Source organism: Homalodisca vitripennis, unplaced genomic scaffold (assembly GCF_021130785.1).
Source record: "Homalodisca vitripennis isolate AUS2020 unplaced genomic scaffold, UT_GWSS_2.1 ScUCBcl_1211;HRSCAF=4545, whole genome shotgun sequence".
NCBI classification, from domain to species: Eukaryota; Metazoa; Arthropoda; class Insecta; order Hemiptera; family Cicadellidae; genus Homalodisca; species Homalodisca vitripennis.
This window is the reverse complement of record NW_025777361.1, coordinates 831-13,742: the sequence shown is the minus strand read 5'-3', so window position 1 is coordinate 13,742 and position 12,912 is coordinate 831. Positions and strand designations below refer to the sequence as shown.

General features: G+C 30.5%; 1 protein-coding gene across 1 annotated transcript; it reads right to left on the bottom strand.

Annotated features, from left to right (window-relative positions):
• Positions 1-8,905: 8,905 nt before the first annotated feature.
• On the bottom strand, positions 8,906-12,704 carry LOC124371291 (perlucin-like). Its single transcript, XM_046829631.1, has 2 exons — positions 12,599-12,704; positions 8,906-9,727 (listed from the first exon to the last, which is right to left on the bottom strand). Exons 1-2 carry the CDS (start codon positions 12,687-12,689, stop codon positions 9,492-9,494), a joined length of 327 nt encoding a protein of 108 aa, XP_046685587.1. The 5' UTR covers positions 12,690-12,704; the 3' UTR covers positions 8,906-9,491.
• Positions 12,705-12,912: the final 208 nt, after the last annotated feature.

The following is a 12,912-nucleotide window of genomic DNA, read 5'->3' as shown; positions in this document are numbered from 1 at the left end:
TTATTTGTATGTATTATACATTTTGCTATTAAATTTTGTGTTTTATAATTAATCTTTGTGGGTTAAAGAGTTCAGCAGTGCATCAGCAGATTGCCCATATTGATATTCCAACAATCAGTTTACAACTTATATGGTTTACCAATACCGATACAGGTTACAGCTTATTTATATAAACGTATACATATTATAAATTTCATAAATAGTGGTCAAGAAGATAATAATCCACGATAAGACGGAACAAGTTGTCTTTTTCGATTCTCTTACCCAGAAATGTTATGCTAAAGTTCAGTCTCATATAGGGGGTAAGTTTGTACTTGAACGAAGAGCCAGACTCTCAAACTTCAACTGCATACATTGAGTGTTCTGCAAATACTGTTTTAGACAGAATAGGAGCCTAAACTTAACATCTAAAATGTAAACGTACATACTTCTCATGTAATGTTTAAAACTTAATTTTGAATTTCGTTTTACATTTAATTGGTAGAATGGTAGCGATGCCCACTATTTGAGGAGCTGGAGAAATGTAATATCTGTCTGTGCATACAATGTCTCGAAAGTAGGCTAAAAAATAGACTTGAAATTTTGCATGAACGTTTTATTCTTTATGAGCAACATTGTGTTTGATGATCATGCATGTTTGTGATTATTATTACACTGGTATTTTATGTAAACTGTAACTTGTAATGTTTACAGAGGGTTAAATAGTTTACTAAAAAAAGTTTCAAAGGAAGCTTTTTTAATCTAACTAACATGTTATGCCAAGAGGCACAAATTAAACGGATAAGGAGCCATTTGGCGGGAACCAGCCCGGCCAGGTAAGACACACCACTGAGTTTAGTATAAGTCCGCTGGCTAAAAAAACGACGGTGCGCCTTGAAAACACAATCTCTTTCTCTCTCCGTCTCTTTCTCTCCGCCCCAGTATACGGCGCGCTAAGGTTCCCTTTAGTCCTAGCCGTATCGTTTATTCATATAGTTAGTCTACACTTGTATTTTAAAACATATTCAGCAAATTGCCTCTTTAAAAATACTTAATCAATTATACACAGTATGTTGAACGATATTGATTAGTTTATTCTATATAGGGAAATAATCTGATATAGATAAATCAGTACACGAATAAGAATTAATACTGTTGCTAGTACCGAGGAGTTCGCGATTGGTTTTTATTAAGTTTATTGTTTTATTTTAAGGGTACGATGGTAACAGCTTTCCTGTTTTCGAGCATAATTCGAGCTACGGGCAATTTCTAACGGAATATTTACGCGTTCAGTTTTCATTTAGTTGCCGATTCTTTTCAGGCCTCTGGGTCACTTGACAAAAGTTGGCACTAGTGGTCATTAGATTGTAGAATGATTTCGATTTAGTTTTTATGTAAGAGTCGATTCTTTTCGAGGATGCTGTTCTATCCGGTGTCCTAGGGTAAGTAGTACTATAAAAATATGCCTACTCGACTATTAAAAAACATGGTTGCAAAGACAAATAGCATTGTAATTAAATTAGAAAACAAAATTATTACAACCTTGTAAGATTGAAATAAGTAATATTTATCCATAGAGAAAAAAAGAAAATGTCGTTAAGTAAATTATTGGAACAGAAGGTTACAAGATTTTACTTCAACGCACTCTTGCATTGTGGTATCCTTACCAGCTGAAGAGAAATTTTATTATTTGAAAACTGATATAAAACGTAACATACAGGAAAAAAAATGTATCATAACGCATAATTTTTCGGGAAAGATGTCTTTATATTTATCAGAATTTAAAATCAAACTTCTTTTGTACATAGACAAAAATGATTTCTATAATATTGTATGTCCCACAACTAAGTAGTCTGACACAATTAATTTCTCTTATATCTGTCTGGAGATTGTAAACTATATTTTCTGTAAAATGTTAAGGTTGTATATTTTTTACCGGACGTATAGAAAATTTATTAATATATATATATATATATATATATATATATATATATATATATATATATATATATATATATATATATTTGAATGAAAAACCCTATAAATAAACTGTGACTGTATTTTCCAATATTTGTTTAAACAAATTTAATGAGAACAATACAATATCAATGACCAATTTAATATTTTACTGTAAAACGATTAGATACATAAAAAGCGGAGTGTAAGTAAATACTCGATAGAAGAGAACCAAATCACGTACGAAACGTCTCGTTGTCCAACAGAGCGGTCTCTTTCCGTGTGCTGCATCGATTTGTTCTAGATTTCAGTCGAATTACCTTCCACTTTCATTAACGAAAAACAACCGCCCTAAACTTTCCAATGAACTCCCTGTATGCAATAATTATTCAAAAATCTTTTTTATTTGAAAGTTGAAGTTTTTATATCATATTACATATCAAACTTATAATAATAACATTATAAGTTTTGTAATAAATTTTGATTTCTTAACCAAAAATATAACAGAAAAACAGTAAAATATTGAACATATCGTTAATGTATTCTTTTTAATAGTAACATATTTATGGGTAATACTAATGTGATCTCCTTAAAAAATAACTTTTCAATTCAGCAAATTAATTAAAAACATAATCGAATACAGTACTACTAAGGTAAAAATACATTGTTAATATTCACTTGAATAAAGTAGGTTAACTATCAGATGTATCAAAAATAGTTGACACATAAAACGAATTTGATTGATTTCTTTATATTCTTCCTCTATCCCAGTCCTCAGCTTTATTAATAACACCATTAAAGTTACTATTCCAAAATATTAAAGGCTAGTTTCCAAATGGATAGGAAAGTATTCTTGCGAAACTAATATGGTGCAAGCAAAGCAACGTGATTGAAAAGTACACTGCAGTACTCAATACTTAGTTTATACTATTAATGTTTACTTTATACTATTTTGCCACAGTACAGAAATACATTGGTTAATACTTTACTTCTTTCATTGAGGTTATATACATTCATCTGTTTTTCTGTTTGTAAACAGACATTTAAAGAATAAAATAATGATTTTCTATTTATCTCGGGAAGAACTGAGGAAATTAAAAGATCCTAAAAGTTGTAAAGTTCAACATGCTGTTTGTTTTTATATACTTGAGAGGGCACTGACAGCTAATCACACTCATTATATAGAACATAAATGCAAACGAATGAATTTTTGGGTTAAATCGTTGACATGAAAAATATCAATTAGTTAATAGTTGTTTATCTGTTTAGCAAGCAAAATTAGCAGTTCAAACTTTTATAATTTTTTTCAACAACTTAAATTGTAAGTTCAATTTAAAATGTTACCTGTGCTCTTGAAGATATACAATTGGAGTAAAACATTTAGAGAGCATAAATATGCATGTACATACTTCTCTGGTAGTAATCAAACATGGAAATGTTTTATTTAACCACTTAGAATGTTAAATAAGGTTTACGTTTTTGCTAGTACTACATTGCAGAAACAAGTATACATGTTGAAGTATAAATTGTTACATATATAGTGATAAATATATTTTTATCAACCTATTCTTGATTTTTCAATAATGATTGACAATAGTTAAACAATATCTTAATGTGTAAATAATATATGATATTTTTAATAAACAATATATTGAATCCAAACTATAAAAAGTTACAAACACTGTTGTAATAACCCTGATTAATTATAATGGATTTATTTTAAGTTTATCTTACAGAGACGTAGATTTTGATAGATAATTTCCAGAAGGAGGAAATTGAATTTTAAAACAACGTTTCTTATCATTGAAAGGACTGCTTCGAATTAAAACGTTTAGAACAGAGTTCGAAATTGGAACTAATTTTATATTTGAACACTATAAAAGAATGAATTTATAGTAATAATAAAATGTTATATACATATGTTTATATTCCACTAAATATTATAATTTTAACATAGGGATTAACTTTTTATACATTTGTATATTTATCTATAATTTGTAATAGCGGACGATGACGTACAATCAAGTGGCTGCACGTTTCATTGCTCAACGTATTTACCACTTCTAGGCCTCTAGATTGTAATGACGTCATGTGATAGGGATTAGGGGCATCATTTCCTTCCCGGCCGGCAACCTTTCAATATAATGTGGACGGACAGATACACCGACGTACATACAGTCTTACTAGATTAGTTTTTACCAACCCTCGTGGTAGGCTTCATTAACGTTCATGCAAACACAATTTTGCATTAATGATGGGCGGAGTGAAGAGATAATTAATACAAAAGTAAAAATCTTTTCTCAATTAGGACCTGAACTTACAATAATGATTAGTAGTACAGTACACATTGCACAACCTTTTTCAATAATTATTTGTTTTAATTATTCTCATTTAGGATAAAAAATATATAAACCTCTCATTTTAATCCTGAAAGTACCTTAGCGCTTGCTTTCCGAGTAACCTCTTATTCAGTATTGGTTAGTTTGTAGGACCACTTCCTACTTAGACCCTACGAGGAGGGAGACTTGATACTCTACGTCACCTTGGAAGGTGGGTAACCAGCTGTGTTTCAGCCTCTCCAGACGAAGGGGACAGGATTATCACTCCCGAAAGCCCGGTGAAGTAACATTCATTAACATTAGAGAGCATCCGAAACTCCATCAGTCATCATGCACAGAACACTAATAAACAAATTGATCCTTCCTTCCTCCATAATCTAGACATTTGTAGTTATTGATGTGACCTACTATATATCCATGGGGTTGTCAAGTATAAATGACGCATTGGCTTTTTATGGTACCCAATGTATGGTAATGTGGAAGCGATAAATCAACAAGTATTGACACTTACATTGCTTACAGTTATGCTTCTTTGCTTCTTTCAATTCATTTAAAGTTTACGATGACTAATTTTGGTTCAAGCAACAATAAAAATATCAAATAACTTTAATATAGTAAATGTATATCTTAATCACATGAAAAGTGTGGTTATACTTTCTATAAAATAACTGTAAGCTTTAAAATAATTAAAAATGACCAATGTATAATATCTTTATTTGCGTAAATTATACAAGTTTTCATATTATAAATTTATATGTTTATAAAACAAAGTTTGATGATTTTTGAAATATACTGATATAAATATCTTGAATGTTTTTAACATATTTCTTATTTCTAAAAGATTAAATTAGTTTATGAATACATTATCACAGATTTCAGAGGTTACTTACTTCCTCTATTTTTAATAAATCCTTCAACACACGCTTAATTATATACTTCAGTTCTACATTGTCGATAGAGATATGTGGATGGGTATTTATGTACATTGTAACTACCTATTACAGTTTACTATTCTTAATCGATTATTTACGAAGATAAAATAGCATTAGCGAAGTTATTTATTATTATTTCATATTCAGCGAAGATAAAATAGAGGAGAGTAAACTCTGAAAAATAGAAGGATATAATTCAAAGAAAGAACTAAAGCGGGATAAAGTGGCAGGTATAGTAGTTGAAATGCCACCAGAGACTCCTTACCAGACCTCGTAACGCTATGAGCGGGTTTCTAAACTGAAAGCTGCAAAATAAATTAAATGAAATACAAAGTTTTATTTATTTGGTGTTTTTAACTAAACCTTGTTGAGTAGCCTGTGTGTGATTATTAGAAATGTATATTTCTGAAAAATATTACTGTATATAAAATAACATTTGAATCTAGTGGCTTTTAAATTTGTCAGTTTTTTGTTAGATGAAAAAAGTATACCTATATTTTATTAATGCATTTTACCTTATATTACTTAAAAAATGTTTTATAATTTATATTAAAGGAAACAATTTTTCTTGTTAAATAGTCCTAGAGCAATTTTTCTATGTACTTCATCACTTTAGTTTTTCCGGTTTTTGGTTATGTAGAAAAAAGTAAGCAAACTTAGTCCGATCTTTCTGTACGAGGTCCAAACGTTTTATACCATTTAGTAAAAAAGTATAAAAACAAATATTTAGCTTCTTCACTTAATACGGTATGCCAAAAGTCTTTCCAAGTATCGTTGAAGTTATTTGTGAATGTTGCAAATAACTCTCACCTCTATCACGTCACTCTTCACACTTCGTAGTAGCTCTATCTAAATGTAAACTACCACCTGAATTAAAATGTTAATAATATCCATTAAATTGTTGTTTTAAGATAACTGGAGAAATAACTGTTTTCTTATCTCTATTGAGATAGCTTAGTATTAACAGACGGGTAAACGCACGGGACTTGATTCTTACGGGATTCAATCTTGAGAGTGTGACCAAATTAGTAGTATAAAACAATATATTTTTCCTATGTATTACTACAGTAATAATGGTCTTAAGGAATTATGTTGTAAAACCTTTTTTTTTCAAAAGTATTATTAAGAAATTGTGTATATCGTAGCAAAACAGTCTACGGAATGCCTCCATTTACCATAATAAATTAATTTTACTCGAACTACACTGAAAGTAATATTTTGATTGAAACGCCTGATATTTAAATGGTCTAGTTGGCGTTACGATAAAACGTTTTAATGGCATTATTAATAGTCATTTGTTCTAGTTCGTTTTATTTCTTTCATAAAAGCTGTTTTAGTTTTCTAGTAGCGTACTTAGACACAATAACTAGCGCTAAAATTTGTGCACGATGCAAGTTAAATGTTGCCCAGACTCCGATTCTTCTTTAGAGTAAAAATCCATATATCACATGCATTTGAAGTCTATTTTAATAAACACCGTTGAAAATCATTCCAATTTTAAACTAGATTTTCTTCTTTTTAGTACCAAGCAATTCGTGAAACTTTCTCCACTTCCTAATATTAGATCCACCGCGTTTAATTGAACCACTGATAATGGTTCTTCTTCCAAATGTTAAATTAATTTGCTAACATGTTAAGGCTAAATATCTCGTTTATATGTTATTTTCCTTTACTACGATGTATTAGGAATATTTAAAATAGAACCTACCATATGTGTTATTTAAAGGCATTCTCAATATGTATAGTGATCATTAATACAATAATGGTGTTGTAATTTATATTGCATTATAATGATTAAATTTCTAGATGAACACAGTGCATAAGGCCAATTATTTATATACGCCCTAATTTAGAAATATAATACGCCACTTTTTAATCTAAAGGTCAGCTTATTAGTATTGTATTATATTGTAAAGACCGATTTTGCACTGAAAGAGTGGTTTAGGCTTAAATCTTAATAATTTGCCGGTAAGCTAAGACTAAAAAATTCTTGTCACTACAGAACCAGTAAACATAAAATAGCCAAGGTGAGAAAGGTTGGTGTCAGATTGTGCCAGTGATGAATTAACATTATCTAATGCATAATTTAAATACTATTTAAACACTTAATGAACAAAGTTATGAATTGTATTACATGAATTTCTCTAAACTGTCTCAACGGTGATGTGTCTTTCCGTTGTGATATGGCATTCAAATAGAGCCTTAAGGGATAATGTGAAATAAACAATAACATTTTTAACTTAAAGCCTTGTTTTAAACGTTGTACAGGCTTAAAAATAACTTCCATTATATATATCTAAAACAGATATTATGAGTTAGGTAACAAGGCAAACTCAACAATGGCTCTCGAAATGTCTTACACCAAAAATAGATTTCAAGGGTCAAAAGTAGATGCTTTTTGTCCTAATTAGATTTTTGATAGCCACATACGAATATAGTTTTTTATCGGGGTTATAAAGAACCAACTAAAAAAAGTGTGAATCCTTAATTAAAGTAAACAGCCGGAAGAAGACACAGTTTAACTAAAGCGGGGTTCTCAGTTCTAAGTATTTATATTTTTTATTCGACAAAACAACAAGGAAAATTCTAATATGGGACTGGAATCCAATACAAACCAGGAAGTATATGGTAGGGTTAAAATAAACACTTTCGACCGAAGTAGGTTTACGAAATCTACGTATGTGGACATCTTTATCAGGGCATCAAGACAGACTTTCCTATGGTTATGGAAATATAATTATTTTGAACCAGCCATTCAAACGTTAAATGACTCATACTAAAGACAGTTAAAACCTTAGTTCTCTTAAGGTCATCATTACTAAAACAACATATACCTGCTTACGCTTAAAACATTTAATAAGATTTAATCAACTTAAAACATAGGCTCTTTATATAATTAGTATAAAGACTTTGTATATTTTTGAGATTTGATCCTAAGCAATAAACAGTCATAGAAGTGACAGGACCTATTTCTTGGTTGTCTTCTGTTTAAAAGAATAAATTTGCATATAACATCGTAAATGTATTTTACAAAATTACATCTGCTTTTTAAAGAGAAAGGGCTTTCGTTATGTTGACATTTATATATATATATATATATATATATATATTATATATATATATATATATATATATATATTCTTATTGCGTATTTTCATAATTGTCCTTGTTATTAAATACGAACGTGTTAACTAATACGTTTTCGATTCCTTTTACCATTTTATACAGATATTTATTTTTAAATTGAAATGCATTTTTTTTAATTAAAATCACTATAACTAAATCCATTTTTTAACTTTAAGTATAAAAATAAATAACAGGCTAACCAGTAAATCTGGATAGAATTAGGGAAATTGGGCACATATTCATTAGATTAAATTAACTAATTAACGAAAGAAATAACTTATTGCTAGTAGGTTATAAAAACCGTTTGTTTATGCCATCACTAACTAGACATCTCCTTAACGCTAGCTCTGCTCCTTACTCCCCCTCCCACTTACTCTGTTGCTTGCTTCTTCCCTTGGCAACAGGTTAAAACATGAATACCAAAATATTCTTCCCTTATAAAACGTTCCATTACATATGATTTTATTTCAACGACCAAATAGTTTGCAGTCTTCATTCCCGGATGAGTTAACACGTGCGACTCGATACTGCTACGATAGACGTGAACTAATGGGTAAATGAAGCGATTAGAAATACAGGTTGGTTGGGTTTTATTGCTATGCTATTATAACATAAGTATCAGTAACAGTATATAATCCAATTCTTTATAACGGCATGTCCAATAAGATTGGAAAATAACTTCTGAAACTCTACACGTTAAGTGTAAAATAAGAGAGCCCGTCTATAGGCTATCTACTATTTTTCGTTTCCTCAGTTAGATGAAGGAGTTAATAAAAAAACTAGTATAAGCAAAGGTCAAGATGGGTATAAAACTATAGTGTCGTATTTATTCCCCAATACCTATCGTGAGAAAAAAGTCACGTAATAATATAATATTTAGTTAGTATTTAAATGTACGTAGTTTAACAATAAAAATTGTCATGGATAAATAATAACCATACTGGCAATTTATATTCCTGGACGACCTGGGCCAGTACAGGTATGTTTTTCACATTCACGGATTGAAGTAACAGCCCCGCGAATGGTAAAACCATTGTACAGATTTGTAATATTTTTTTTATTTTTAACTAAAAATTAAAATTTCTGATAGAACCATTGATAACAATGTGAAACTACAATTTCTGTGTGTTGGTATGAAATGCAACATACAGAAACACTATCAATCGTAATATTCACAAATGAAATATAAGATATCCAAGCAGTTCCTGTCATTCCAGCGGTAGTGCCCCGGCTCCCAGAGCTCCAAGCAGTGTTCTCCCACAACCAGATTTAACCAGCTGTCAGGCTGTCCAACAGTCCAGTCTGTGTACGTTAAGGGTTGTCCTGTGCTCATCCATGTCCATGTTTCGGTCAGGGGGTAGTTCATTCCTGACGTCCAGAACTGAGGCTTCTGACCTGAAATGGACATCATAATTACGCTAAAAAATATGTGAAGGATTTCCTCATACTCATCCATGTCCACGTGCTGGCCAGCGCGAGGTTCATCTCTGACATCCAGAACTGGGAATTTAGCCTTGGAACGGACATTACAATTACGTACAAACCTAAGTGAAGGATCTCCCTTTGCTCACCCATGCCCAAGTACTGGCCAGCGTGAGGTTTATCCGTGACACCCAGATCTGGGAATTCAGACTTGGAACGGACATTACAATTACGTACAAACCTAAGTGAAGGATCTCCCCATGCTTATCAATGTCCACATGCTGGCCAGCGCGAGGTTCATCCCTGACACCCAGAATTGTGGCTTGATGCCATAAATAAGACATAGCCTATCAGTTAGGTACCCTTTTAAATGTATTAAAATTAATGTTGAATATCTGATGCAAAGTTACATCTAACCTACAATCCCCTGTCAAAAGTGCAGACCTAATTGCAGTCTAAGGAAAAAACTGCCCTTATTTAATTTAAAATAAGTTGTCATCCAGATTTAAAAGAATGGAGAGAAAAAGAATTTAAAGGAGAACAAAAGTCATTAATTAGAAAGTATTTTGTACTATATAGATTTAAATCAATTGTTAACGAGGTATATCCTTCAAAACAGCAAGATTAGAGTGATATGTAAGGCGTAGTCCAGTTACAACCTATTGTATGTATAATGAATTCATTTTATTACGTTCGCTTACAGATAAAACTTTTTTACAAGAATTACTGTGATCTTATTAAAATAAATATAGCGTAAATAAATATAGTATTTATTTATCAAAATAAATATACCAAAATATAATAGGGCGTTCTCTTTTACTTAGCTAAAATAAAATATTTATAGAGTAAGATGTTTTCTTCTTTCCTAGAAGCTTACCTAATAGAAAGATGCAGTGAAATAACACATTTGTAGTGGTAGCTCAACTTTATTCAAGCATTTTATTTGTGTATTGTTCTAAATATATATATGTATATGGTTTGCTTATGAACATAAATTTTTTGGAAGAGTAAAGAGATATTAGGATGGAGTTCTATAATAACCATATTTGTTTAAGAGCTTCCAGACTTTTAGTACAAATTATAAAGACCCTCGAAAACACCTGTCGACTAACTCTCTAGTCTTTCGTTACAAATATATACTTATTAGTTTTTGTTCTTAATTTATAAACTTATGTCAAGAAGATGAAAAACCTCCTATTGGATTTAAACCTAAAACGACCTTTGAGTTTGCTTCCTACTGAATTTTCAGGATACGAAAGGTTTGGGGGTGGAACCACCCCCTGTCGAACTTCCATGGGGAATGATAGTGGGCCTAAACTGAGTCATTATGGAGGAGTTAATTCTAGTACTGTTTATATTTTTTCAGATAAATTGGGAAGGGTTAGCTCCCTTATGTTTAGGTTAATAACAGCCTCAGCTCCACCTACTCCTAAATTAAAACTCTGAAATATACGAGACCTATTCACCCCTCCCCCCCTTTTTCCACAATAACTGGAATATTGCTGCTAATGATTTCCAAATCTTAAATTTCTATGAAATTTCCCAAATACAAATGACACATCGGTTTCTATTGTATCCAATGTAGTTCAACGGTAAGGTGCGAAAAGGAGAAGTGAACCATCCTGATTTATTTCGATTAGTTAACCAACAGAAAAAAATAATAATTTCAGTAACCATCATTATTTTAGTATGTGTCTTTTTATGACCTACATAACATTTTTCTCAATATGTGATTACGTAGTATACAATGTATACTTGTACTTTTCGAAATTGAATAGATGCTTTAAGTGATCAAATTGGAAAATGTAGTCTCTATGAAAACTCAATTATTGATAACTGCTACTGATTTTACGATTCCTACAAGCAAGATATTTCGAGTATCCATCGGTTAACTGTAGTATTGAACAAAAGTTTTTAGACACGATCTCCTGTATAGAATGTAACAATTAGTCAACATTATGTGATATCAAAGACTTCTTCTCGGTAAAGCACTTTCCTACTAATCCATCAAATCTTTAAATAATGCAAAAACCCTTAACCTTAAATATATTTAAAGTGATATTTTTTCTTAAACAAGTTATTGCATGAGTTAAATAGTTCTCTCTGCAATGAATTATAAAAATTGTTATAAAATATCATATTGTTATTTAATAAATTGAAAATCTTACTTTATTCAATTCAAGTTAAAGCTCTTCTGTAATATATTGGTATCTTAGTTTTTATATTTTTGTAAATTGATTATATTTCTTACTTGAAGTTATACTTGACATTTTTAACATAGCTCTGCCTTGAATAAAATAAATAAACAACAGTATTTTTTATTATTTACAGTGAATTATCTCTCAACTGCATTATATTGTACAACTGTGGAACTAAATTTCTATCCTAACAATAAAATAATTTTATAATTTTTTTATAAGACATACAACTGAATATTGCGTGATTAAATAGACATATTAAGTACCTTATAAAGAGGTAATAAAACCTATTTATAAACGAATATCCCATCCGTCTTTTTTATAATATTTTTATGAGATAGGACTCCTTTACTAACAAGAGGGAAATAATATAAATAATGAAAATAAACATTGAGTCACATAAGTTCTTGCTCCACTGGGACTAGAAACCGGATCTCTCACTTGCGGGTTAGTGCGCTAACACAACATGACAAAGCCCTTTTTACAATTCAATAATTATTTTGACGTTTCGTCGAATATTTCTTTAAGTAATCAAACTAGCATATGATCTGAAGACCAAATACGTGTTTAAACGACTTTTTTTTATTTACATTGATTAAGTTACGTAAATGGCAGTAAACTAATTTCTTAGTGATATTAACCTTACCTGACTTGTTGATCTTCGATTTGACTATCTCGTTCTCCTCGAAACTCGAGATGGTGGCAAGCCTGCCGCCATGCTTCATACAATGTACCATAGCACCATACCAGTTTGCCTATTGCAAAATATGTTAAACATTATTTGCACAATAAAAACGAATACCTGAATTTTAAGTGTAGGGTGAAATTAAATGAGATATTTCTAGAAAAAAGATTTAAAAAAAATTTACTATATATAAATTGTACAAAAACACTGTAATTTAGGTAGAAATGATCAAATCGTACAATAAGCAAGTCACACAAAGGTATTGTGTTTCAACA